Source organism: Anthonomus grandis, chromosome 8, assembly GCF_022605725.1.
Source record: "Anthonomus grandis grandis chromosome 8, icAntGran1.3, whole genome shotgun sequence".
NCBI classification, from domain to species: Eukaryota; Metazoa; Arthropoda; class Insecta; order Coleoptera; family Curculionidae; genus Anthonomus; species Anthonomus grandis.
Window position 1 is genome coordinate 15,856,669 of NC_065553.1, and position 26,669 is coordinate 15,883,337.

Consider the following 26,669-nt stretch of genomic DNA (forward strand, 5'->3'; position numbering starts at 1 on the left):
CTCGTGTATGTGTTATCGGTTGTTTTTATAATCGCAGTTCAGTCCGTATTACTCTTAGCATTGTGTAAATTCTTGTAATAAAAAAAATGTAATTATTTATGTACAATGTTCAAGTGGCAATGAAAGTCTTTTGAATTTGAATTTTAATTTGCGAACGTTATATGCGACACTATGACTTTTTAAAAGGTACAGCTGACAAAGTGACATGAAGCAACAGGTCGATAACATTGTATAATAACCACGATAGTTTTATCTCACAATAATCTTATATGATCTTAAAACTAAGAGTTTATATAGTAAAAATATGTTGATGTAGCCAACCACGATGTGGAGATTTAGCAGTTCTCACGATGATCGTTTGGTTAAGTACGCCATTGGAAAAGTTATGGTGAAGAGTCAGCGGATCTCACGGATATTAAGGAGACTAAGGTGCTCAGTGGATACGTGCCAAACACTAATTACTGATCGGAACATAGCGAACAGCGCGAATAGAATCCGCGCAACCTTTTTTTGTTAAAGATTGTTTGGAGTGCACAACGCGCTTGCTGCAAGTCTATACTCACCCTTATACTAATGTCAATACAGAAAATTCTGCTGACACGAGCCTTGTCTCTTGACCCACGGTTTTCGTGTGGTGACTATCTTCACGTCGGTTAACCATTAGCAGATGGATAAACTAACTTCATTCATGTTTCGACCGATATCCGACATGTTAGTTTTTCCAATGACACTGACAGATCAGGACGTTGTTGCAGAACAAAAAGGAATGTTTATTTGTTAATTTTTTTCGCGATTTTATTTCATTTTTCTTACGAATTATGTGAAAAACTAACCGGCAATGAGTGTTTTCGGGGATTTTCAACAAGTGTGGCTACAAAGATTCCCAGACAGCCCCCTTCCGGGCGCCTGGGAAGAGGACGTCAGGGCAAATTTGGCGAAGCACAAGCAAAAGGTCGCCCTGCTAAAGGAGGAACTCGAAAAGGAACAGTTTTATGTGGAATACTTGGAGCGTTTGCTTTCCGATGTGGAACAACATAAGAAAAAATTGGCTAAGGAAAAGGCCATCAGTGAGGAAACCCAGGCAGAAATTCTGGGTGTTGACTCAAATAAAGGTGGGGAGGATGCCTTATCAAAAGTAAGTAAACATTTATAGGTCCTGCCTAATGTTTGATTACAGGAATCAAACATTTGCACATTTATGTTTGCTTAGTACTTTTAATAAAATAATACATTGTCTCATTGAACCTAAATGGAATTTTCAACCTGCAGCCCCTATTGACTCAAAACATTTAAAATTAATTGATGTTTTCTATGTACATTTTATTAACTTCAGTAGAAAAAATGACTCACTTTTAAACAAACTTTTTAAAATATTTCAAAATTTCTTTTAAAGTTTAATTATATGTTAATAAAGAGTAATTGTCAGGAAGTAGTATTGAGAAAATTCAAACTTTTTTACTTAAACAAGAAAATGAAACTTGAATATTTAAATAAATAGCACTTTTGGTGTATTACTTATTTTTAACACACTCATTGAAATCATTGAAAGTAAGACTCTTAAAATGCTTTCTCACTGCACCTGGGGTAGTGCTCTATGGTATACCAGATGGTGCGTCACCCAGCGGAACATAGGAAAATTTGTAAATTTTAAGGGGGTGAATTATTGGCTTCCCTATACATTTTATAGAAAAAATGTAAGATAACTTTTTGAAGAGACCAAACTGGCCAACCCTTGTGCAAAGTTTCAAAAAATTTTAGTTAGCAAATCTTGAATAATTCAATTAAATGTAATTGCAAAATTAGCAAATTTTTGGCACCACCCGGTATAATATTTATTTATCCTTTTTTGTAATATTTATTTAATCCAATAAAAAATAAACAAATTTACAAAAAAACAAAATTCAAAAGACAAACTGCTGGTTCTGCACCTCTAATTCAGACAAATCAGAATTCTAAAAATAAGATATACCTACATATTACATTTATACTTAAGATGCAAAATTAAATTTATTATTATTTAGGGAAATATAGTCTTTCACTCTTTTATAAATTTTTTTTGTAATTTTTAATTGCTTTGATTTTGTTTGGTAATAAATTAAAATACTTTGGACCCAAATAGTCAATAAACTTTGACATAATATTCCTAATGTTTAGAGGGAGAGACAGATAATTATTTACACTATTCCCAGTAGCTTGTCAATGATTTATGCATCTTCTAACTATGTCTGTATTTTGTACAAAAGATCATACATGTTATATAAAAAGATAATCCACATCTCATATATCCTGTGTTGTGTGGCACATTCTATTTTTTTAAATATAATTTTAAAATGTAGTTATGAAATATGTATGAGGGTTGCAAGGTACTTCTGTAGCTTTCGACCTCACACTATTATACAGTAAGTAATGATTTAACAAAGTACTTAATAGATAATTTAGTGCTTACAATTTAGTGAAGAAAATACAATTCTTGAATTAAGTGTCTTATTCTGCCTGTAAGATAATTAATAGGTTCTCCCCATATAAGATTTTGTTCTAGTAAAATTCCCACACTGTTAGTTTTTCTTACCTCACAGATTACTTCTTTAGTAACTTCATCTAAAATAATTTTATGGAAAGTTGGTCTATAAACATTTATTAAAGAAAAAAAAACGAAAGAGAAAGAGCAATTTAGTTTGTTTTTTCCATGTTCATTATGAGATTTTGATGCTCAAAGTCATTGCACAAGTCTTCCTGGCCTCCTGACATGTTTTCCCAATTAAACAGTGTAGTGTCATTAGCAATTCACACTACTTGACCTGTCAAGTAGGAAGACTAAACAAAGTTTGAGAAGAATATTAAGATACACTTTAAAAAGAAGAGTCCCAGTATTTTAGCTTGAGGCACTCCTATTGATACCGCTAAAGGGTCACTATAGGTGTTTTCCAATTTAAGAATCTGCTCCCTCCCTTCAAAGTAAATTCTCAAAAAGCTTAACACCACATCTCGAATGACATAATGGTTTAAAGTTTGTAGCAGGTTTTCATGAGGTATGGTGTTAAATGCCTTTGCTAGATCAATGAAATTGTAGACAGCATGTGCAAATTGGTTTTGTTAGTTAATTGATCCTACATTATTCCAAAATTTTTAAAAAATTATTTATAATACTTAGCGGGCAATAATTTTCAATTTTGGTAATTGAGCCATTTTTATATATGGGATAAGTGATTGCTTTAAGCAACTTGGTCAGTGGCGATTAGTTAAAATTAAGTTTATAATATGAGCAAAAGGCGTTGAAATAAATTTACTTACTATCTTAATATTTATGGAGACATTTTTGAGTCCAATGTAATATAATGTTCTCAGATCTATCAGATTGGCACACCAATTGTTGAAAGCATAAATTACTCAGGTTGAAGACTCTCTTAATTAAATTTAACCACAGAGGTCAGGTGGAAATTGAAATTTGTATTTAGAGAATGTACTTTCATTTCATTTATTTTATTTATCAATGGCCAGTGCCAATTACAAAATAAGCACACTAAACAATCAAATATCTTAAAAATTAATTATATGTTTGTTTAATTTAATTAACAGTGTGATTATTTTTAATTTAATTAATAAAAGAATCCCAAGTTGTACTATTTTTTTAATAAATTTTAAATAAATTATTATTGTTAGCAAATTATTATTACAGTGTATTAGACTTTTGCTTTCTTTTATGATCAAAGGTGGTCCTGGTGGCAATAATTTGACAAATAAACTGCCAAATATATATTTTAATTGACAGCAACTATATATAAAACAACATTCATTAATCAAATTATCCAATTTAAGTTATGACTTTTTAATTAATTTATTTTTAATTTATAAGAGGCACATTTTGTAAATAAGAAAAATCTAATTTATATAAAATTTCTAGCCAATGAATTAATAGAAATGCCATTTGAAAAAGCTCAAGAAAGAATACTTGCATATGATTAAGTTGCCAGAAGTCATCATCATTCATGGTTAGTATTTTTCTTAACCACAAATTAAAACATGAGAGAAATCACTATTGATTGTTATCTTTAGAGCATAATATCTAATTCCAGTTACAATACAGACATAGCACAGTGCTAACCTTTTTTTCCTTTCAAATATATATTGATCTTATTCATTATGGATTACAATGTGAAGAAGCATGAGAAATTTTCAATGAATCATGTTATGTCACCTAAAAGAAAAACTTACATTTTTTTATGCGTTCCTAGTCCTTGTTCCTAATAAATTTCTTTGAAGACACAGCTCTAATGTACTTAGGAGAAACTGAAATACAATTAAAAAAACTACCTAAACCAATATGAAGTTACAGCATAATACTGTGCAATTAACATATGAGCGAACAAGCTTTAAGAAACACAAATACCTGAATTAAAACAGAAAAAAAACTTGAAAAAATACACAGGAATAGTTTATGGCAATGCAAAAACTCTTTGTTTTATTACTAATTTTTAGGCCTTAAATAATTTTATAGCAAAACTGTATTACTGTAAACTGTTGAACTTATTTTCCTAGAATTTTTATTTATGTATTTAAATTGCTATTTATATTAGAAAAGTTAAATGTAATAAATTACTTCGAAGTTTAAGCATTTACATAATAAAATCATTGAACAGAATTAAAACCGTTTGATTATATTATAAATAGAATATTTTATGTTTTATAATCATGGTTCATGGTTTAAAGACCATACTTTGTGTGTGACTTGATCTGTGAAATTTTACATTTTTATTAACTTTCTATTTTGTTAACAAATTTTTATATTATAAAGATGGGGGTTCAATGCATTCTATGTAAATGATGATTGGTTTGATTTTATATGTAAAAATGCAATGAGCAAATTGAATGTAATAAATTGAATCAAAAGTTTATCTAATAAAACAATTTTCTATATCCCAATAACATGATAACCCTAGAGATCATGTCAAAAATATAAACTTCCAGATTTAAAGCCTCACTGAAATTATATAGTAAACCTATTTTACTTTCCTGTATGTGGCAATATTATCAGGCCAAGAAGTGGGTTGATTATTATTTATGTTTACATTACATAGTCATAAAGTCTCACAGATTAGGATATTTTCTAATCAGTTATTGCCTTATCTATTTGTTTTGTTTATCCAAGAATAATAAAAATAAAAAATTTTAGTTTTTCAAATTATTATATTTGGGTATAAAATCCTTAATAAACAAGAACTTTTTTTTGAAGAACAGAATTGATTAGAGTGAACCCAGCGAAAAATACAACATTTTTTTTCAACTAATTATGGCATAATTTCATCAACCGTATGATTCAAAGTTTATTAGTATCAAATTGGTGTTTTATTGCCAATTTACTAGCCCATTGACTCTAAATAAGTTGGAAAAAACTAAAATTTTATATTCATAAGCATTACATTATGTAAGCAACACATCCTTTTGGCATTAACATAAATATAATTTGCAATGCAAATTTCGGCACTGATCTACTCTTTCATTCTGTGCCCATAGTTTATTTGTGTAAGTATATATCTTATGGTTGCTTGAATACTTTGAAGTGTCAATACTCGTTGACAAATCAAGGGGAAAATAATGTTACATGATTCCCCATTAACATGCACATTTCCTGAAACTATTTGTGACACATCAGCTTGGTTTTATCAGTTTATTTTTTAGAGTAGTGTTTACTTTTGGCAATTAATTTTTATTTACCTGTATAAGTAACTTTAAAAGGTTTATTGATTCAGGCTAGCTTTATGGGTATGTACATCCATCAATCAATCAATGTTTAATGTCGATAAGTATTTACATTCATTAGGAAATATATGATGATGACATGATATGACAATAAAAAAGTATGAGTTAAAACTTACAACCCTTAAAAAACATATTCCAAAATTTAGATAATTATACCAGTTATAGCAAATTAGACATGTTACTAAAATACTTTTCATGGCTATAAAAGGTTTTCTCAACAACGAATTTATAGATCCAGTTATGTTTTTCAAGTAATGAAACAGTTTAGAGTTAATTTTTCCTTTCAGAATTATTCACATCTCGGGTTACAGATTTTCAAACCAAATTAAAAAAATAAATAAGTGAATTGTTGCATCTTAACTATTTAACATTTTATTAACAACCTATTTCAAGATGGCCTAAAAATCTACATTTTTCAAATAAACTTAATGCTCCAAGCTTATCTGAAAAACGATAAGATCTGGATTCTTTGGCTTATATTAACTTCACTTTCACTTTTCTTGACTGTTTTTAATTACGAAATTGTGTATTTTCAGATTTATTATGAATACTGTTATTAAGGCAATCATTACAGACAGAGAAACAATAAACTTACATATACCACTGCCTTACTGCTTAGAATTTAAATTATACTATTTCTCACTGGTTTATGTGTTTTAATATAAATATTGATTTAAAAAATCATTTAATAGTTTGGCCTTCAAGTCATTTATTAGAGAAGCATATGGGATATAGGTGTTATTGGATATTAAATCCTACAAAATAGCAAGAATTTAAAGCAGTTTCGGCACTGCTTAACTCCTTTATCTTTTAAAATTTGCCTTTTTTTTAATGTCAAAGAAGTTCGCAATTTTCCAGGAAGCAAATAAAAAAAAAATGCTACCTTTGAATACATTGTCATTTATGTATGTATGATATATGTCTCTATTTTTGGGGTGAAAAGAGTCACATTTTGACTTCTTAAAGATGGATAAAATACAAATAAATCTAATTAATTGTTATTTTTTCCAGAGAGCTTCAGCAGACATATCTCTCCTCCCCCAGGACCAATCGACAAACGAGTCGTTTTCCGCCCACATGTGCATCACCGAAATCTCGAAGCAGCTGAAAAAGTCACATTCCGACGTTTCCGATAAGGCAGCTTCTGAAAGCGAAGCTGAAACGAAGGGCCAGGAAAATGAAGGGACCTTTGTTACGGTAATTGAAGTCAACGGCTTGAACAAAAAGGAGGGAGAGTCCCCCACTGGATCATATCCTAAAAAACCCCCAAAGTAAGATAAGTTTGGTTAATAACGTTACATATATTTTGAAGAAATTTGTTGAATAAGGTCAGAAATATATACAAATAATATGCTTCATGACTTGTATAGCTGGTAAATAATAGGATAAACTTTAAGAGTGAGTTTTAATAAATTAAGCAATTTATAAGACAATGGGATCTCAGATGGTTTGTAGAGTTCCTCGATTTAGCTTTGGGAAGTGGAATAACTGGTTAGGGACAGTAAATCAAACACCAAAATTAATCGAATTTCCGAAACATTTTTTTAAATAAACCTGACATAAAAAAATGCCTTGAACAAGAAAGAAAATAATAATAATAAGACGTTTATTAGTCACCAAGAAATTACAGCAATTAAGCACAAAGAATACTAATAGGTAGGTGTATTAACTTTTACAAAATTTTAAATATTACAAAATTCCACTAAATATTGAGTATTTCATCATTTACCAATTACAAAAAAAAAATCGAAGAATTTGTAACTAAATAAAAAGGCTAATAATGCAAGGTGACTAACAGGTGCCACTGCCATAATATGCAGATTTACAGAGATATCCCTTACACAAAAAGCTCCGTGAATTCTGTTGAGGCCAAAAAAAAAAAATTAAAAAAAAAACAATAATTTAAAAATTTAATAATAAATATTCTACTGAAAAAAAGAAAGAACATACCTAACGGGAGCATGGGAAGAGGATCAGGATATGAAAGAAAATATGAGGGGAAAGAATGCTGGAAAATGGATTCTTTAATCAAATATCCTAATCCACACGTAAAAATCCACACCTAGGCTCGGGACTAAATAATAAGTAAATTGAGACATTTCAAACAACCGCATTTCACATTTCGTTTTAGCCGAGTTTTAAGAGAGAAATAAAAAATCTATGTGTGACATTTCCTATCACACATTTAAATTATCTATTCTTTATCCCATTCATATTCGTGTATCCTTGCACATACACGATTTTACATCTTCCTTATAAATTACATTCTCTTCTAATAGCGTTGTGGGTATATTCAGAGCCATAGTTCTACAAATTTTTCCTTATTTCGAGTCCACTTTGCAACCATTTTAAAAAAAATTGGACCCAAGTTCAAAGTAAAATAAATCAATAATTTATTTTGCATCTATTAATTGGAGAAAATTTATAGAGGAATTTAGACCAATTTATTAGTAGTAGTAGTAGGCGAGACATGCTATAATATAAATTACTCAGCAAGAAAAGTAGTTACCATCGATTCCGAGAGAACTCATTTAAGAGATGTAATTCAAATACGTTTTATTTGCCAAACATTAAATTATACAATCATTTTTATTTTGATAGTATTGCCCCTCGATTATCAGCCAAACCCTTAATCTGAATCTGTAAAAACATGGTGGAGGACTCTGATTTTAAAAAATATAAATAAAATAAAAAACGATATAAGTATATCTAACAACTAAAACAAAAAATTATTCACTAATATAACTATGTATACAAAAATATGGTTACAGACATTCCAGGGAGTCCAGAATAACAAACATTCATAGTCGTTGGATCAAAGATCTTAAATTGTGTTCTAAGGATATTGAAGGGTGCAAGTTGATTACTAAATATGGATATTTGAAATTGTTAGAAAATGGTTTGAAAAAAACAGAGTGGTCGTCATGCTTTGTACCATTCCAGATTATTGGAACAGAATCCCCTTAAGTCTAGCAGGAGGCATTTAGAGAATCCGCTATAAGGTTTGGCACCCATCTATATCCTGATTGGTTGATTCGAGTAAATTTCGATGTTGTGAATCAATCATCCGAGGACGGTGCCGAATCGTATACCGGAATGTTACGTAATACGGTGGATGTCATTGCACCACCTTTTTTGTTTCACTCTGAAGAAAAACTTTTTTAATATAAACGAGGCTGTAGGTGTTATACAGTTTGTTTAAGTAATAATTTTATATATAAGGTGATTCAAAATAGCGCTACGCACAAAAATTTATTTTTGTATTATAAAATACCCTATATGTTATGTAATTTTTAGATTTAGACGTAAAATTGCAAAGAAATTAAAGTGTCGTATGTCTCATTTGGTTTAATGGGTTTTCAATTATAAATAGTTGAAAATTGATTTTTTTGGTATTTTTAAATGGCATATCAAGTTTTTTCCTTCCTTCTTTCTTAACTTTTTGGGAGCAATCTTTTTACATAAATGTCAACTATCAAAGTTTTTCTCAAATGTCTTTGTACACTTAAAAATAACTCTTGACCTTTATAAAAAATATGAACAATAAGATTTTCAACTGTTTATCAGCTAAAAACCATTAAACCAAAAGCGAAATCACATCAAATTTTTGTTATTTTACCTAGTCTAAAAATTGAATAATATAATAGAGTGTTCCATTAAAACAAAATTGTCTATACTTGTATCCGTTTTTTGTATCACCCAGCATATAACATTTTCACCTCCTACAAGTACATAACACCTCCTACAACTTTAATATTGCACATTTTTTCTACAGGGTGAAACAAAAAAGATAGTGGGGTTGTCAAATTATAAAGAAACACCCTGTTCATAATAGGAAGAAAAAAAATATCATATCCACATCATCAATATTCCACTCTGCATTTCGACACCGCTCTAAAATTGTACTTAAGGATTCAGCACCCATTATGAATGTTTATTACGTGATATTCCACTCTGGATTTCAGCACCGCCTAAACATCCCGCTATACGATTTGGCATCTTAAATAGTCTATAGCTTGGCGGCATTAAGTCTTATTCAAATCAACCAATCAGAATAAAGACAGGTGCCGAATCCTATAGTGGAATGTCTAAATGCTAGCGGAAGATTACGAAGACAGGTATAAAAGCAGGCGCAAATAAGGGTGGAAAGTCTGAATATTAGTCCGGTACAAGTGGTATTATATTTATTAAATCATTGTAAACGGTCCTTTTTTTAAATTTTTGTTCAAAATTGGTTTATTAGATTCGCTGGGTCGGTTACTACATACAAATTCTTAAACGTCCGGACTATGCCGCTCAGATCAAATAAAATAGATTATTGTTAACGCCAACTACAAATTTATCTTGAGCTCATAAACTCACTTTGTCCAAAGTTTGTCCCGTTATTTAAGACTTTCTTTGTTTGGGTCAAATTAATCCATTATAATGAAGATAAAGCTTTTTTTGTCATAGAAAATTTAGCACTTAAATCAATTTTAAAATCTAATTAAATTAAAAAGTTGTACTTTTTTTTTAAAGGGTTCCTGCCAGACCAGAACCTCTAAAAAACACAAATTTTGACACACAGCGCAGCAACAGCGACTCATTGTCATCCAGTTCGGAAATTTTAAATACCGCTGATGAACCTTATTATGATATGGTCGCACCAGAAGAGGAGTACCATACCAGGAGCGACCACTCTAGTACAGAAAATGTATTTGGATCGAGCAGTACTTTGCCTCTGGATCTAAAGACTCAGCACTCTGTAGAACCGCAGAGCCCTGGCACCTCAAATTACGTTAATATTGAGTATTTTATGTAAGTAACAGTATTTATTTCTCCTAGAAAACCAAATTGTAATTATTTTTCTTACATCCCAGACATATTTCGAGCTAGTACGCGCTATAAATTTCCATATCGTAACCGAATATGTATATCGTCCCAATATAAATTGGCTTTCCCGAGACATTAATTGGATGATCGCCTCGCAGTTATAACGCTACGTTGCCCATAATCGATTGATCTAATTATAATTCCATTTGCGCTACCCTGCCCAACGGCGCGCATGATGTTACTTCGGCCTATAAATTTAGATAACCTTTTCAAATATTTGATAAGCTATTTGGTTCATTTTTGTTTAGTTTTCTATTTCTGCCCCCACAAGGTCGTGGAGGATGGAAACAGAATTACTGAAAATGCAGCTGTTTATACATGTATTTAATTTTATCAGGTTAATATCACTATAGCAGTCATAAAAGTATTATTAAAATGTGGCTGATAGAAAAATTTGTGGTTTTTTATTTTATCTTTTGATGTAGTACAGAAGCGTGATTGAATAAATCACTTTTTAATTGTAAATAATTCTCATGCAGTCAGAATTTGTGAAGAGTGGGATAAATAAAATGTAGAAAATGTCCTAGAGAGACTAGAAAGCTTTATGATAATTTCAATAACTCAGTCTCAATATAGTTTTTTTACTGAATACATCTCATTAGTTAACATAAGTCATGTAGACATTGAATTCTTTTGAAAACGTTTTCAATCCGATTCATTCGCATGAAACATTCTTTTGCAGCTTTCAAAGCGGTTTTAATCCAAATCTGATGTTAAATTTTAGAGTTAAACCTGAATTGGAATCTCATTTTCTCAGATAAATCTTTTCTTGAGTCACATTAAAACCGTCAGTTTTTAAGTCGAATCTTTTGAGATAAATTGTTTTACAATCTTTACACCAAACTAAAAATTAAGAGATAAAACAGTGATAAGTGACCAAAATTTAGAAAGAAAATCTCAAATCATATTCGATTGGAATCGAAAACTAAATACTTGCGAAACAGAATATTCAAAACATTTTGAAAACTATTAAAATTTATTTTCATAGCTATTGATATAAGATTTTTGCTTACAATGTATGATCACCTGCTACATTTTTTGGTTAGAACCAACCTCCCCAAGCTTAAATTTAAACTCATACTAACTGCATTAAATTTTTTAATTTAGATTCTCACGTATTTGAGCTTCTAAAAAATTTGAATGTTAAAAAAATGTGCGTATGTACCATGTGCGATATATCGAATGTTTTAAGCTCAAAATGATATTGATTCTTACATATCCATTTAGGCGAAACTACTAGGCGATGATCCAGCAAATTTTTTTTTACCTTTATATTCTTTTTTTTACATATTTTTTAACTTTATATTATTAATTATATATTCTATTATTTTCCTTATTCAAATAATTTTTTGGAAACAAGATATGCATGCGATGATTTTATTACAGGTACTAATGTTTCAACTTTGAAATCTCTAGATCTCTTAGCTTCAGAGATAGGAGGTCACAAGATTTGTCGTCAAGATTTTTTCACTGTTAAAAGATTTAAAAAAACTGGTATAGCTTTTCAATTACATTATTAGAAGAACTTGTATTTCAATTTTCAAATCTCTATGCTTGCTGGTTTCATATCAGACACATCTATAAGAATGCAACGTAGAATACCTTTAAGACTATTACTACTCCTACTCTCAGTACACAAACCTGAAATATATAAAATATGCCTTTAAATATCTAGAAAAATTAAATAATTTTTTATAGGTTTAAAATGGCTTCAAATACAAACAAAAAAACGTACAAATGAAATAAATCTTTAGAGTAAGAAAATTACAGACACAGTTTGAAATTTTACGTTAAACACACAATAGGTATAAAATTTAAAAAACAATAAAATTATTGTTAGAATTTAAAATCATTTGAAAAAACATCACAAGCTAAAGATTCTGACTAATATTATCTATATAAAGTTGATAATATTATCAGAAATAATCGACAAATGTTGTTACATATTCAAAGATCTTTAAGGAGACGCCTTATGAAGTGTATTGAAGTGGAAGGCGGGCATTTTGAGTATTTACTTTGAAGTTTTCTTTTAATATTGTTACTGATTGTTATTTGTTGTCTTTACTGTTACTGTCTTTACCCAGCAAAGGAGTAATTTAAAAGACTAAATTTCTATTAAGCCAATGTAATAACGGTGGCTTAGGATTTTCTACACTGAATGTTTAAAATGCAAATAACTTAAAAACTGATAGAGTTACATGAAATAAAGAAGAGTACCTTTTTCATTCAAAATTAAACTGCTTTTTAGATTTTCTAGTCATTTTAGCGATAACTGATGCTAAATTCACCACAAAATTCGTAATAAAACCGTAAAAGTAAATTCTGTATCTCGTAAACCTGCAACATTTGTATAAGACATGTTAAGCTCAATCGTCATATTTTGGTGTGCAGTATCTCCAGTTCAGAAATTGTCCATATTTGATGAATCACCCTGTATTTCAAATTTTGTGAAATTTGGATTGATTTTTTTGATCAATGTTTGGTAATAAGATCGAAATTCCAACGTATTATGTAAAAATAGTAGAAGTCTGGACATATTTTTAACTTAATTTAAAGTCCTTTGCCTTATTATTAGATCTTTTAGACTAGATACTTAGAAGGCTACTTTATGTCAAAACATCGAGATTTATTATAAATACCACAAATTTCACTAAAAAGAAAGGTAACTTACATGAAAATAAAATAATTTTACATAAAAATAAATTTTTTCGCAAAAATCAGTATTTTGTATAAGCACCTTTCACAGCCAACACAGTTTCAATGCGACGAGGCATACTGCTTATACAATTTTTAATTTTAATTTTGATCGGTGGGTTATGTTTTCAAATAAAAAGTATTAGTAACTTTTACTTGGTTTTAAAGGCATTTATCCCATCTTCAGATTTCAAAATCCCCCAGAAGTTGTTAATAGGGTTCATGTCGGGTGAATTTCTTAGACTGGCATAGAAATTGGATTTTTTCCTTCCATAAAGCATTCTTTTACTAGAGGGAACAGCTAAGTTTCCAAAACTTTCTAGTATTTTTCGTCATTTATACCTTCGATCTTCACTAAGGTCTTTTGTTTCATACGTTGTACAGAACTTCGAAAAACCCATGAACTCATTCTAAATATTATTTAGCTGCCAAGATTAAATTTCAATTTTCATTTAATAATGCCGATTAATTCTCTGTTTTAGAACTACAAAGAAAAACGATCATAGCAGTAGCGAGGACGAACATGAAGATCCTACAGAATTACGCAGGCAAACGAACGATAACAGTTCGTACGCCAGCTCCAGTTCTTTGGAATCAACCACTCCTAGTACAAAACGGAAATTTAGTCATGTGAGTGTTTTATTTGCACTAGGGAAATTTTATATTTAATTGTTTTGAACTTTTGATGAAATCTACAATCTGGTTTACAAAAAATATAGAAATAACTTAAATAAACTAAAACTAAATATTTGAAATTATTTTATTTAAGTCTAGTGAATAAAAAAGATCAAATTAAACAGATTACCACTCTTAAGAACAACAGTTCACCGGGGAGGATAGATGACTGTACCTCTTCTATTCTCAAAAAGAAACATTTATTTTTAGTTCTCCCGTTCATATTATTAATTTAATATTCACTACGGCAAAAGTTCTTGAACAATTTAAAATATCAATTGTGTCACCTATTTTTAAACCCGGAAAAAAAGTAATATAACTATCGGCCAATTAGTGTAATAATTAATTTTAAGCAGAGGTTAATGACATTTTTGCTAAGTAAATACTTAATTTCGAAATAACTATACGGTTTTTTTATTGGTTCAAGTACAAGAGATGCAGTAATGTGTTACAGAATTCCTAGATTTGCCAAAGGCCTTTGAGTCTGTTGGACGTATTAATTTCAAATTGAAGAAGGCACCCAGTGTTAAAACTTTTCCAAAGTTATTTAATTGAAAGACAGCAATTTAAAAAATATTGAGTACATTTAGTAAACCATTAAAAATAAATATAGGAATACCAGATGAAACCGTCTTGTGACCCTTACTGTTTATTACATATATTAACTCATTGGCGGAATTGAGAAATGTAAATTGGACTATTATATCATACGTAGATGATACGGCAATAATTTTTTCTGGACAAAGTTTGCTAGTTTCTTGAAAAATGTAAAAAAGATAGTGCAAAAATTAGAATGGGTCAGATAATAAATAAGGGTAAGATACTAAGATTACACGGGTAAGATAATAAGATAAAAAGTAAGATAATGGCTGAATAGCTTTAAATTATCACTTAACATCAAAAATTCACTATATTGCATTAACTGAAGCGAACCGCCCTACATTTGATTCCTTTAATATATTGAAAACAATACACAACAAACTCTTATTAACGAAGTTTCCTTCACTAAGTATTTGGGTGTTATTATCGATAAATATCTAAAATGGAATCGCCACATTTTAAATTAAACCAAAAATATTGGAACCCTCTAAATTTTAAGACAAAAATTGCTGGTCGATGTTTATAACGGTATTGTTGTATAGGCTGAACTAGAACAGACTTTTTTTAAGCCCATAAATGTGTTACAAACAAAATTACACTTTAAAAATCTTAGTTGGGAAAAATAAACTATATTTAACCAATTTATTGTCCGATCAGTTTATAACTTGGAAGTTTGTTGCTTTGTTAATAAAAACCCCAATCTAAATAATGAGCACTTTACTTAATTTAATTCCAAAAGATGTAAGACAAATAATAAATAGAAGAATATTTAAGAAATATTACAGAAATTGTCTTTATTCTGAATTGAATTCATGTAAATTTAAGTCAAGTTTAATTAGGTATATTGAATATGTAGTTTAGGTTAAGTGAATTTATTAGTATCATACAAATTTGTTGATACTTTGTCTGCAACATAAAAAATCTTGTTAACAAGCACGTTTAGGTTTTAAATTACCTAGGTGCCTATAAATATATTCCTAGATCCATGTAATTTATTATTATAATATAAATATTGTTTTTTATTCTGCAGGATGGGGAATCGGAGCAAGATAAAATGTACAGAAGCATCGTATGCAATATCATTGACAGTGAAACAAATTATGTTGAATGGTTAAGTGTTTTACTAAAAGTGAGTTTGCATACAAATTTGCACCAGGATTAACTAACATTTAAAACAATTTTTAGTATATGAAAGCTATGCAAGCTACGATTGGTACCTCACAGCCGATAGTAAGCGATGGCGATTTTAACACCATATTTTTCAAAATTCCCGAGCTTTATACGTTGCATGCGAACTTTTTGGAAGCACTGAAAAGGCATGCCTTGAAGTGGGATACTAGGATTGGAGAGAGTTTCAAAATCATGGTAAGCAATAAATGACCATTTTAATTAAAAATAAAAATTTATGAATACCATTTGTAGGCATCAAACTTGTCACTGTATGGAGCGTTTCTAAGCAATTATGGACATGCCTTAGATATGGTGAGGAAGTGCAGTGCAAACAATTCCCAGTTTGCCCAAATAACTAGGAACATTACTTGTAAACCTCTGTCAGATCAGGCAATTAGTTTAGAAGATCTTTTACATAAACCAGTGGCAAGGTAGGTTTAGTCTTGTTCAAGGTAGATTAAGCCATTTAATATATTTCATTTTTTAGAGTGCAAAAAAATGCTTTAGTGCTTCACGATTTACTCAGATACATCCCTACGAATCATCCCGACCATCACATAATATTAGAGGCATTAAATATCACCCAAAACTTTCTGGATCAGTTTAATATGATACAGACTAAGTCTATGTTTCCCGTAAGTATTATAAATAGCTTGTTTGAGTGCTAAGTAAGTCTTTTTCTTATTTTTAGGCCACAGATAGGGCTCAAAGAAGGCTAGTGAAGAATTCATTTATAGTAGAGTTTGTCGACAATAACAGGAAGCTAAGGCATTTGTTTTTGTTTAATGACGTTATAGCTTGCGCAAAATATAAAGTAAGCGAATAAAAGTGTGTTCTTAAAAAGTGTTAAAACAGTTCTCCTTTTTTTTAGTCATCAGGGAGAAATGAAAAATACACATTTGAGTTGAAATGGTTCATACCGGTAGAAGATATTTTGATTTTAGAAGAAACGATGGCGAATTTACACGAAACGTCTCAACAGAGCATCGTGAGTTTAAAATCGCAAGCTAGCAACGTTAGGGACCAATTGAGGCAAGAAGAGAGGACCAATGAAGAAAAGGTAAGACTTAAATAAAAAAACTATAATGTCAAATATAAAGTTGACAAGTTCCCAATTTTATTTAGGTACAAATATAATATCAAATGTGGGTACATTTCAAGCATGTAATTTATACCAAATACCCATATTATTAAATTCCTTTAAAGAAAAGTTTAAGAAATTAGGTTCAAATTGTGTGTTAAATGTGTGTTATGTTACATACCCAGTTCCTCCTGAACACTTCCACTCTTGATCGTGTTGAATCAATTTCTAGGGCACTTCTTCCAATCGTTATTGCTCCTGGACCCTTTCGAGAAGATTTTTGCACTTTTACACAAAAGGATGTCCCAAAATTCGAAAGCACATTTAAAATTGTTTTTTTCGCAAGGAATTGGTCTATTTTCAAATGTAGTTAAAAACAAATCCTTACATTATGCTTTGCATTTATTACATGCCGACTTTTTTCCGGAAGGAGTATAAACAGCCATAATAAGTAGAGAAAAAATAATAGCGCCTTAAAATTGAACCGTACGATTGAGAAAATCCGTTTCAAGGACAAATAATCCAAGTTTTCCTGTCCAGTTCTTTTCTATTGCAGTATTAATTTTAGGTCTGGTTAAAAATAAAAACGAATATTTAATTTTTTTCAGCATCGGTTAAAATCAACCAGGGGATCAGATAAGTTTAGAAAGAGACTGATAGAGTTAGAAAGCCAGTTAGTTTTGGTTTCTCCCAACTTGGTTTACCGAATAAAACACCGAGGGACTGGTAGAACTTACATGTTCTTTTTGTCCAGTGATTTTGAGCGGACACAATGGATTGAGGCTATACAAACTTTACAGGTAAGAAAATATATACATCCAACATTTCGATTAAAAATTTAGGAGTGGAAAGACTTTTTGTATTGAAACTATTTTGCCTTATAGATGGTACGTAGTAGGTGTGGGAAAGTACATGTAGAAAAGAACGTGTTGGTTACGTGAAAAAAATACTATAAACTATTATCTGCAAATTAGTAGTAAAAGTCAAGTATGTGACGTTTTAATTGCGACTTTATATATTGTCTATGCCTTTAAACTGTTAACAATATTAATGAAATATTAGGCATCCGCATTGATATCAAATTTTGAAAATTATGTTAATTTTTTAGTAAAAAATCTTTTCTTCTTGCGATGCATTAATAGTCCAGGCTCGTATTCAAAATAGATTTTCGGATATTTAAGTCACACCTTGCGTATGGAATCACATCTCGCAAAAGAAAAATAAGCAAATAGGATAGCACGGTAAATATAAACAATAATAAAAAATCATCACACAAATAAAGTTAAATTAACGACATATATAGCCATTAAAACTTACAGTAATCAAAACAATGTACTCTTTACAGGAAAATTTAATTATGAAACATATTTTATTTTATCTATACATGTAAATAGTATTAATTTTTACAATATAACAATAGCTGATAGTCTATACATATATAAGTATGAAGATTTTTATTTTCTAACTTTATAGGCCATTTTTAGGTCATTTTTATTGTTTTCTTAGAATAAATGTACCTAAATATTTTAGTTGGAGCTCTTAATAATAGGCTAAGATCCACAAAGTTAAAAACTTGAAGTTTCTCTTTAGTAGGTCACCAATAAAATGGGCTCTTTAGTAAAAATGCTTTATAACCATTGGGAAATACACTAAGACGTCGTAGATTTTTTACAATCATGTTGATATGGCTATAAATTTTAATATCACCATAGACAAATGAATTTTAAACTGATCTACAGGCAGGGGTTGGAAAAAGAATACTACTGCTCTCTAGTCATATATTTTCAAATTTCAAATATATTACCAAACGGCATATTTACATTATTAAATTATAACTTGCTCACTTATAAAACTTACACTGCTTGTATAATTATGACTTAAGCCTCTGCATATGAAATTGGTTATCATTATATCGAAGAACTCTAAGTTACAAGTGATTTGTCGGATACATATATTGAAAAGTGTTAATGTGAATACCTTATAGATACTGTTCAATAAAGACTCAGACTCAGGCTATGAAAATTTTATTACAAAGAATTTTCAACGATTTTGTCACGTTCAAAGTAGTCACCATTCAAGGCGAAACATTTATTCCAGCGCCGCTGCCACTCCAAAAACGCGTCCTCGAAGCTCTTCTTAGTCATGCGCTTAAAAATCGCCCCTAATGCTTTAATAGCAGCATCTCCGGAGGGAAAACGCCTTCCTTTCAGGTCCTTTTTTGCAGTGGGATAAAGAAAAAAGTCGTTCGGTGTTAAATCAGGGCTATACGGAGGGTGCGGCACCACTGGAATGTTTTTCTTGACAAGAAATTCGGTCACGGTGTATGCGACGTGAGGCCGGGCATTATCATGATGAAGTTTCCATCTGCCAACAAGGTCGGGTCGCTTTTTGGGGATGTGATCCTTAATGAGCTGCTTCCATATGGATATGTAATACGTCGCATCAATACCATTCTTGGGTGGCAACCGACACTGATGAGTGTAGACCAGGCCGCGGTAGTCGAAAAACGTAATCACCATACTCTTTTTGGCGGACTTTACTGCTCGTCCTTTTTTCGGTGGTCCTTGTCCTTTTTTGATCCATTCGGAGTTTTGTTGTTTTGTAGCTGGGTCGTATGCATATATCCAACTTTCATCAGCTGTAATAATCGTTTTCCACCAGTCATCACCTTCCGTACAAACGCATTGGGACCAGTATTCGCAAATTTCAACTCGGCGTTGTTTTTGTTCAGGCGTCAATAGACGTGGTATCTAGCGCGCGCACACACGCGAAACGTGAAAATGGTCATGTAATATTGTATGCACGCTTCCTAACGAAATGTCAAGTATAGCAGACAATTCTCGAACTGTGACATGCGGGTCGGTAGCGATTAGACAGCCAGCTGTGTTTATATCGTTTCTTCACGAAGCGCAGTAACAGGCGCTCCTGGACCGCCTTCCAGTTCACAGCTCTCTCTACCTTTTCGGAAGGCAGCGTGCCACTGTAAACACGTGGATTTTTTCATGCAAGCTTCACCGTATACATTCTTTAACTGACGATATGCTTCGAGTGGTTTTTTGTTCGATTTCACCAAAAATTTAATCGCGTAACGTTGTTCTCGATATCCAGACATTGTAAATATTAGAGGCGACTTTCATACAAGTCTTCTTCGCAATGTCACTACTTGATCACTAATGATCAGATCGCTACCAAATTTGTACTGTAATTAGGTATTAGTATATTGTTTCATGCCATGACCACGAGATCGCGCCACCTGTATTACACAGCTGCTCGTGGCGAGAGTCTGAGTCTTTATTGAACAGCCCTCGTAATTCCTAATTTTAAGCTGCGCTTTTCATTGACTGCAAAAAAGGTTTTATTCACCCAATTTAAACAATTTAAATGGTTTGCATATTTAAACTATTATGTTATATAGAACCTCAAAACATTTTAGAAGAATTTTATAATAAATTAAAACATTATTTGTATATTTAGGGAATTGTATATTAATAGTATAATGTAAGTTGATGTAGACTTATTTTTGTCTGTTTATTTTTTGGTTGTTTAAGCCTGTCTTGAACTACTTGGGATAGATTAGAGTTATTTGTGTAGCAAAATATAACTCTTTTCCTTTATATGTTATTAGTCTCATTATTTTCTTTTATTTCTCTAAAAATCTAAATAAAAAACGGTTAATAAAAAATAAATGAGGGCCTGTTCGAAAAAACGCTCGCAAACGTCGATTAATATTTTTGGTTGCGCATTTTTTTCAACAAAAATTTTGTCTTATGAAGCCGTGAATACCAACTTTCTTATTTTAAACACCGTATTTGATTACATTTTTGAATTCTACACAAAATTATAAACATTTTGATGTATTCCATGCCATACTTTTATTCAAGTTGAATAAAAGAAAAAATAAACTTTTATTCAAATTTTGAGTCGTTTATTGGTCATAAATTAATAACATTTTCTAATATTACTTGGCTTCAGATTTTTATATTCTTTTAGCGAACTGAACGGACGGGAAAACAACCGGCCAACACTAGTCATTTCAGCATGTTCGAGTTGCAAACGTGGATCACCGCGTGCAGGCAGTTCCTAAAGACTAATATGGGCTCATACCTTCTCAGGTGTGGCAATGATGAGAGTTTACTGGTTGGGGATCTTCACCTGCATATATATGATATGACTGGATTAGAGTTTTCTTGTGGTAGAACATCTTAAAACATCATTTATGCGAAATAATTTATTCATATTATGTTGTTAGATTTATATGTGTGCGTCGAAGTAGACTTCTACGGACACTTCTTCCAAAAGGCAAAAACGAAAACGGCCAAGCACACTCAGTCTCCCCATTGGAACGAGAATTTCGTCATTGATTTAGAGGGTTGCGAGAATCTTAGGATTCTCGTTTATAGAGAGGGACAGCCACACGACACGCTTTTTGGCAAACACACTATGAAACTTAGCAGAAAGTGGCTTAACGAACAACAAACTGTCGATAGACAATTAACGGTAAATGATCTATTTTTTATTGGTGCAAAAAAAAACAAAGATTAACGAAATAATATGGTTTTAGATTAACGGTTGTATGCTTAGAATGGGGCTTCGGTATATCCCGTGTGAAGTGAGTTTAAGGCGAGTACCAGCAGGGAAAGTTGGCTCACTTTTTGGCGAAAAGATTCAAGTGGTGTGCAAGTAAGTGCTGTGCAATCTCAATTTTAACCCAATAACTAATTATTTTATGGATTTATTTATGTTAGGAGACAAAAACGCAACATTCCATTCATAATAACTTCCTGTATCAGAGAGGTGGAACGAAGAGGAATGTTAGAAGTGGGCATTTACAGGGTGTCCGGATCTCAAGGCGATATTACAAAACTAAAAAAGTCTTTTGAGACAAGTGAGTTTATAATTTGATTTGTACAAATTTCTTGTAATAACAACTTCCAAATATTTTCACAGATTCTTATGAAGCCGAGCAGCTGCTAAAAGAAGTCGATATACACTCAGTTACCGGTATTTTAAAACTGTATCTCCGGGAACTTCCCGAAGCTCTGTTTACCGATCAGCTATATCCGGAATTATTGGAATCGTTTAACCAGAGCAATAGTAATCTAAAGCGGCGAATAGAGCTGTTAAATATTTGTTTCGAAAAGTTACCGGCTCCAAATAAGGATACCATCAAATTTATTTTAGACCATTTGATGAGGTAATTTTTTTTTGTTATAAATATCAGTTATTGCCCAGAGTCCTAATAATATTCGAAACCCAGTAGCTTGCTTGAAATCTTAAACAAATTATAACTATTTGCAGAAATGTAAATACTGGTTACACTAGTTTATTTTCAAAAATATGCAAACAAATCAAACTAGGTGTGGATTAAAAATGTTTACTGAAGTCGTAGCATCGCGCTTTCGATCTTTAAGCCAGTACTAATTAAAAGTAAGAACGAAGGTCATTTATGGGAAAAATATCAATTCATATTGGCAAATTGTGGAAGAGAATCCTTCCCTTATTTCTTCTTTAAAGTAATATTTACCACCTTGGCTATTAAAGCAAATTACCTTTAAGTAATTATTTCTACTATGCAGTAAAATATACTTTATAGTAGCATTTTTTTAAAATAATTTACTTATTTCTAAGTCATTTTTACTTTGAAGTAACGAAAGAAACTTCTTGGTAACTCTAACAACAATTCGCCATATTTTTTAAATTATTTGACTCCATTTTGTGAAAAGGTATTGCACGATTTTATGAATTTGCTAAAATCGGAATACTTTTACATTTTATGCAATTTTTATTAAATTATAGACTTCTTATATTCATAGGAGTAAAGAGGAGTGAAAAGAGTTATCTACCTTCTTTAAAAAATTAAATTTAAATATTTAGACTTGGTATATTTTTTTGTTAAAAGTCATTATTTTAATGAGGCGTTCTTTATTTTCGTTCTATATTGCCTATGTTTTACAGTAAAATTTGCTTCGTTTACATTTTTCCACTCCGGTAAGCGATAATATCAGCTATATTAAATACAATATGAAGTAGATTAACCCCGATACAACGCCATCACTTAGAATAAAGATGGACATATAAAATTATTTGTGTTGACAAAGAAAGAGAATCAAAATGTTTGCATAATATTGTCTCAGTAACTTTTTAGTAACTAGCACTGCACAATTACTACTTTATGACATCCCGAAAACCACTATGGGACGTTAAAAAGAAGTTCCCGGGACAATAGAATTACGTATTTGCTACAGCAAAATCATTCCCAATTTTGGTAAAAAAGTGGTAACAGAACGGTGCCTAAACGGTTCCCGCGACTAGTAACCACAACTTTAAAGTATTCTTTATAGTCGCGATTACGTAGCTGTTGCCAAAAATGCTAATTGGGTACCGCGATTCCATGACAAGTTTACAAGAAGTAAAAGGGAAAAAATGTTATTCTATTATTAATAATAATCAAACTTTAGATATACATAATTGTATAAAAATGTAATACTTTTCTAAGTGAAGTCTATGAAGTACAATAACAATAATACACAACAAAAAAATCGCTTTCATGAACCGAAGCATCTGATTTTAGTGTATCCTAAACGATTTATCAAGTTTTGTTCAAATACCCAATTTATTATCTTCCGCTAATCTTCCTTTTTATGAAAACTCAGTTTATTCAAGCAATCATTGTCGAATTGTAGGTTTTGCAGGCAAGCTACTGGAGAGCTACAGAAACATATTGTTCCCGTTTGTGCCTATCCCAACAGCATTTGATTTAGGATTTTATTACTTACTGAAAAATGTCTATTTTCTTATTTAAAATATATATATTTAGGGTCCATGCCTATGAAGACGATAACAAGATGTCCCTGCACAATTTGGCAACAGTTTTCGGGCCTACGCTGTTACGCCCCGCCGCGTCCAGAATAGATCACACGAAAAAAGACAGCCAGAAGAAGGACAGTCTGGCAACGGGAACGGTGGACGTGATGGCGCAAGCAGGCATCTTATACTGTTATCTACAAGACTTAAACGAGTCACAAAAGATCAACAGGTCTAGTAGGAGGTAGTTTTTTCATAGGTGATTTAAGAGTTGCTATAATGGTGTTTTAGAAACAGTATTTTGGGTGATAAACCGAAGCAATTGATGTGTTGGGGAGGGTTTAGTTGTTTTTTTTTTGTTTATGGAACGAAGATTATGACGTTCATATTTGATCCGGTTTTTTTTTTATTTGATGATTTAAAGTTCAAATCGCTTTAACAGGAAAGGTTTACTTAGTCGTTTGGTAATTTTTTTATAGAATCATTTTGTAAAAAGGAGTATTGGTGGAATAGGTTTTTTATTATTTGGGTTTTTCTGAGCGATTCGAGAGTTTTTTCATAGAATTTAATGGCAATATCCAGAAACTTAAAGAAATATAATTAAGGCTCTAGAAAATACTTTTAAGGCTCTACATTGCCTACAATACTGAAATCGTTTGCAATAATAATTCGCCGTTAATGTTTTGGCGCAACTTGATTTAATATGACTTATTAGTTATGATTTTTTTAATGAAATAATTGTTGCCTTTAAAAGAAATAATTGAATGGAAATAGTGGCACGAAAGTGTTTTGGTTTGGTTAAGAAAGGTTATAATTTTACTCATATTTATTTAAGCATAAATGTATGTATTATGTTTTTGGTATTTTACTTTTTGTTCATTTGGGATGTCCTCATTGGATTGTTCACTATTAATTTTTTTTTAATCACTTAAAATTAAAAAAATATGCCTCCTTTTCATAGAAAATCAATATTTTTGAACAAATTTATAATTTTCCAACTATAGTTGACTTTTGGGTTTTCTTTTTTTGATCTTCCACCTGCACTCAGGTTTTCTGATTTTAAAACGTTTTCTTATAAAAAAGGATCTTAAAAAAATGTAAATAATTTAAATAAATGTAACAAAAAGTGCAATACGTTTATCTCTTTAATTACAATTTTACAAGTTTCTTGGAGGTACCAACTTCTTTTTGGCTAGAAATTTTTGACAAACTAGGGGTTCATTCTTCATAATTTCAACGTTTATTTCTTATTCTCGCCCCTATAAATGGAATGAGACTATTAAATATATCAAAATTTGCCTATTTTCATAGGACTAGAATTTTGAAGCCAAATATCTTCAAAAAAACAAAAGTGTATTTAAATAATGAAAGATAATCAAACTTTGAAAGAAGAATAATAAAAAAATTCTTGTCTTTTATAAAAGGATTGAAACTAGTCAGAAAGTCATAACTCTACCGTAAAAGTGAATTTTGGTATTTTTTTTTTGGTTAGAGACTTGCAAATAATGGCCTGATATAGTAGTAATGTCTTTACTTTTATTTACAATACTTTTGAAATAGAGAATTTATACATAAACCATATAAAACAAAATTCTAAATCACTTAAGGATTGAGAATAATACATGTGGTTCCATTAAAACTATTGTTCCGGAACATTTTCACAACTCTGATACGTCTATATCAGTATAACCCTTTTAAGCATAATTTTTATTTACTGTAGTATATTTAAACAGAAAGTAACCGGAGTTCTTAGTAACCGATCTATGACAGGTAATTGCGTAAAGTTTTCCAGTGTTTTAGCTGTATTTTATTTTCATTAAATGCACGTTTAAATCTAGTTCCATAAACACTCCACTCCTACCTTAATAAGTTAGTTTTCATTTACAAATAGCCTAGTTTTAGGTGAACTTTAGTTGCTATGACGCTAGTGCTCTCATTTTACTAATTTCAATAGTTTTACCTACACAAACATGTTTTCAATGGTTACCTTGAATAAATAATCATTTTTTTTTGCGATATGAACACGATTTTCACGAAAGTCATATACAGACCGTACTATATCTAGTGACCACCCTTAAAATTGTGTATATTTTATTTATATGATTTAATAATATTTATGACTGTACCTTTTTAATTTAAGTTTAGGTAAAGGTTTGGACTGAGGCACCAGATTTTATTGATCCGGTGTCCTTCGCAAAAAAGAATCAATTCCATTAGTATTAAGTCGTTTCATATTTAAAAAGGGTTGTTGTTTATGCCATTTTTTAAAATTGTACATCAAATCTTTTGGTTAGGTAAGAGTTATTGCCAAGATCAAATAACATCGAAGGAAAATTCTAGTCCATTTTTAAGAAAACCTAAGGCTTCAGAAGCTTTTTAAACAAAAATCTAGTCATTTATACAATGAATTTGTTTCACTTTGTGGCCCTTTTTAAGATGAACCAAAACTACCAGTTTTTTAGTTTAAGATAATGTAAAATAATAGACTTACTGTATAGGCATTATGTATTTATCACAACTATCGTACAATTTAGTAGTTTATCGGGCTGTAGCGAAACGATGCCTTTTTATACACATACCCTAATATTTTAGAAATTTTATACCGGGACTGTCTCATGTTTTCGATGGGACCGCCTTTAAATCATACTATATCCTGTATACCGTACAGGATGTGATAATCGTTCAAGGTATTTTACATCAATATTAATTATAGGTATAACGCATATAGTTTGTCTAAATTTTAGACTGATTATTCCCAGTGTGCAAAATATATCGGTATGCTTGTCTGTCTAGAAAATCTTATGTATATATTTATTTCATTCTTGGAAAAACTAGTGAGAGCTTGGCTTTTGTGTATTATTTGTAAATGTTCGTGCAAGTGTTTTTAAGTATTTATTACCGACCGTCAGAGTTGGTCTGCTTGATGCATAGATTTAAGCTGAACTTATATTTTATATACATTTGTAACTATATATTTGCAAAATACCTACATAAATACATGTTTTTATATGATAAA

The 26,669-nt window shown here is 30.8% G+C and overlaps 1 protein-coding gene across 1 annotated transcript; it reads left to right on the top strand.

The window, feature by feature from the left end:
* Positions 1-711: 711 nt before the first annotated feature.
* On the top strand, positions 712-26,669 carry LOC126739905 (active breakpoint cluster region-related protein-like). The gene is made up of 17 exons (XM_050445730.1): positions 712-1,135; positions 6,769-7,028; positions 10,276-10,554; positions 13,806-13,953; positions 15,629-15,727; positions 15,784-15,963; positions 16,021-16,199; positions 16,256-16,403; positions 16,460-16,582; positions 16,640-16,828; positions 17,458-17,649; positions 20,840-21,041; positions 21,099-21,346; positions 21,411-21,529; positions 21,595-21,734; positions 21,797-22,043; positions 23,667-26,669. Exons 1-17 carry the CDS (start codon positions 839-841, stop codon positions 23,899-23,901), a joined length of 3,285 nt encoding a protein of 1,094 aa, XP_050301687.1. The 5' UTR covers positions 712-838; the 3' UTR covers positions 23,902-26,669.

What these genes read in the sequence shown, in the direction of transcription:
- LOC126739905 (XM_050445730.1), top strand. Translation starts at nt 839, where the DNA reads ATGAGTGTTTTCGGGGATTTTCAACAAGTGTGGCTACAAAGATTCCCA. An exon ending in TGGATTAGAGTTTTCTTGTG is followed by an intron (nt 21,042 to 21,098) that starts GTAGAACATCTT and finishes TTATGTTGTTAG; the next exon opens with ATTTATATGTGTGCGTCGAA. An exon ending in ATTTTAGACCATTTGATGAG is followed by an intron (nt 22,044 to 23,666) that starts GTAATTTTTTTT and finishes ATATATATTTAG; the next exon opens with GGTCCATGCCTATGAAGACG.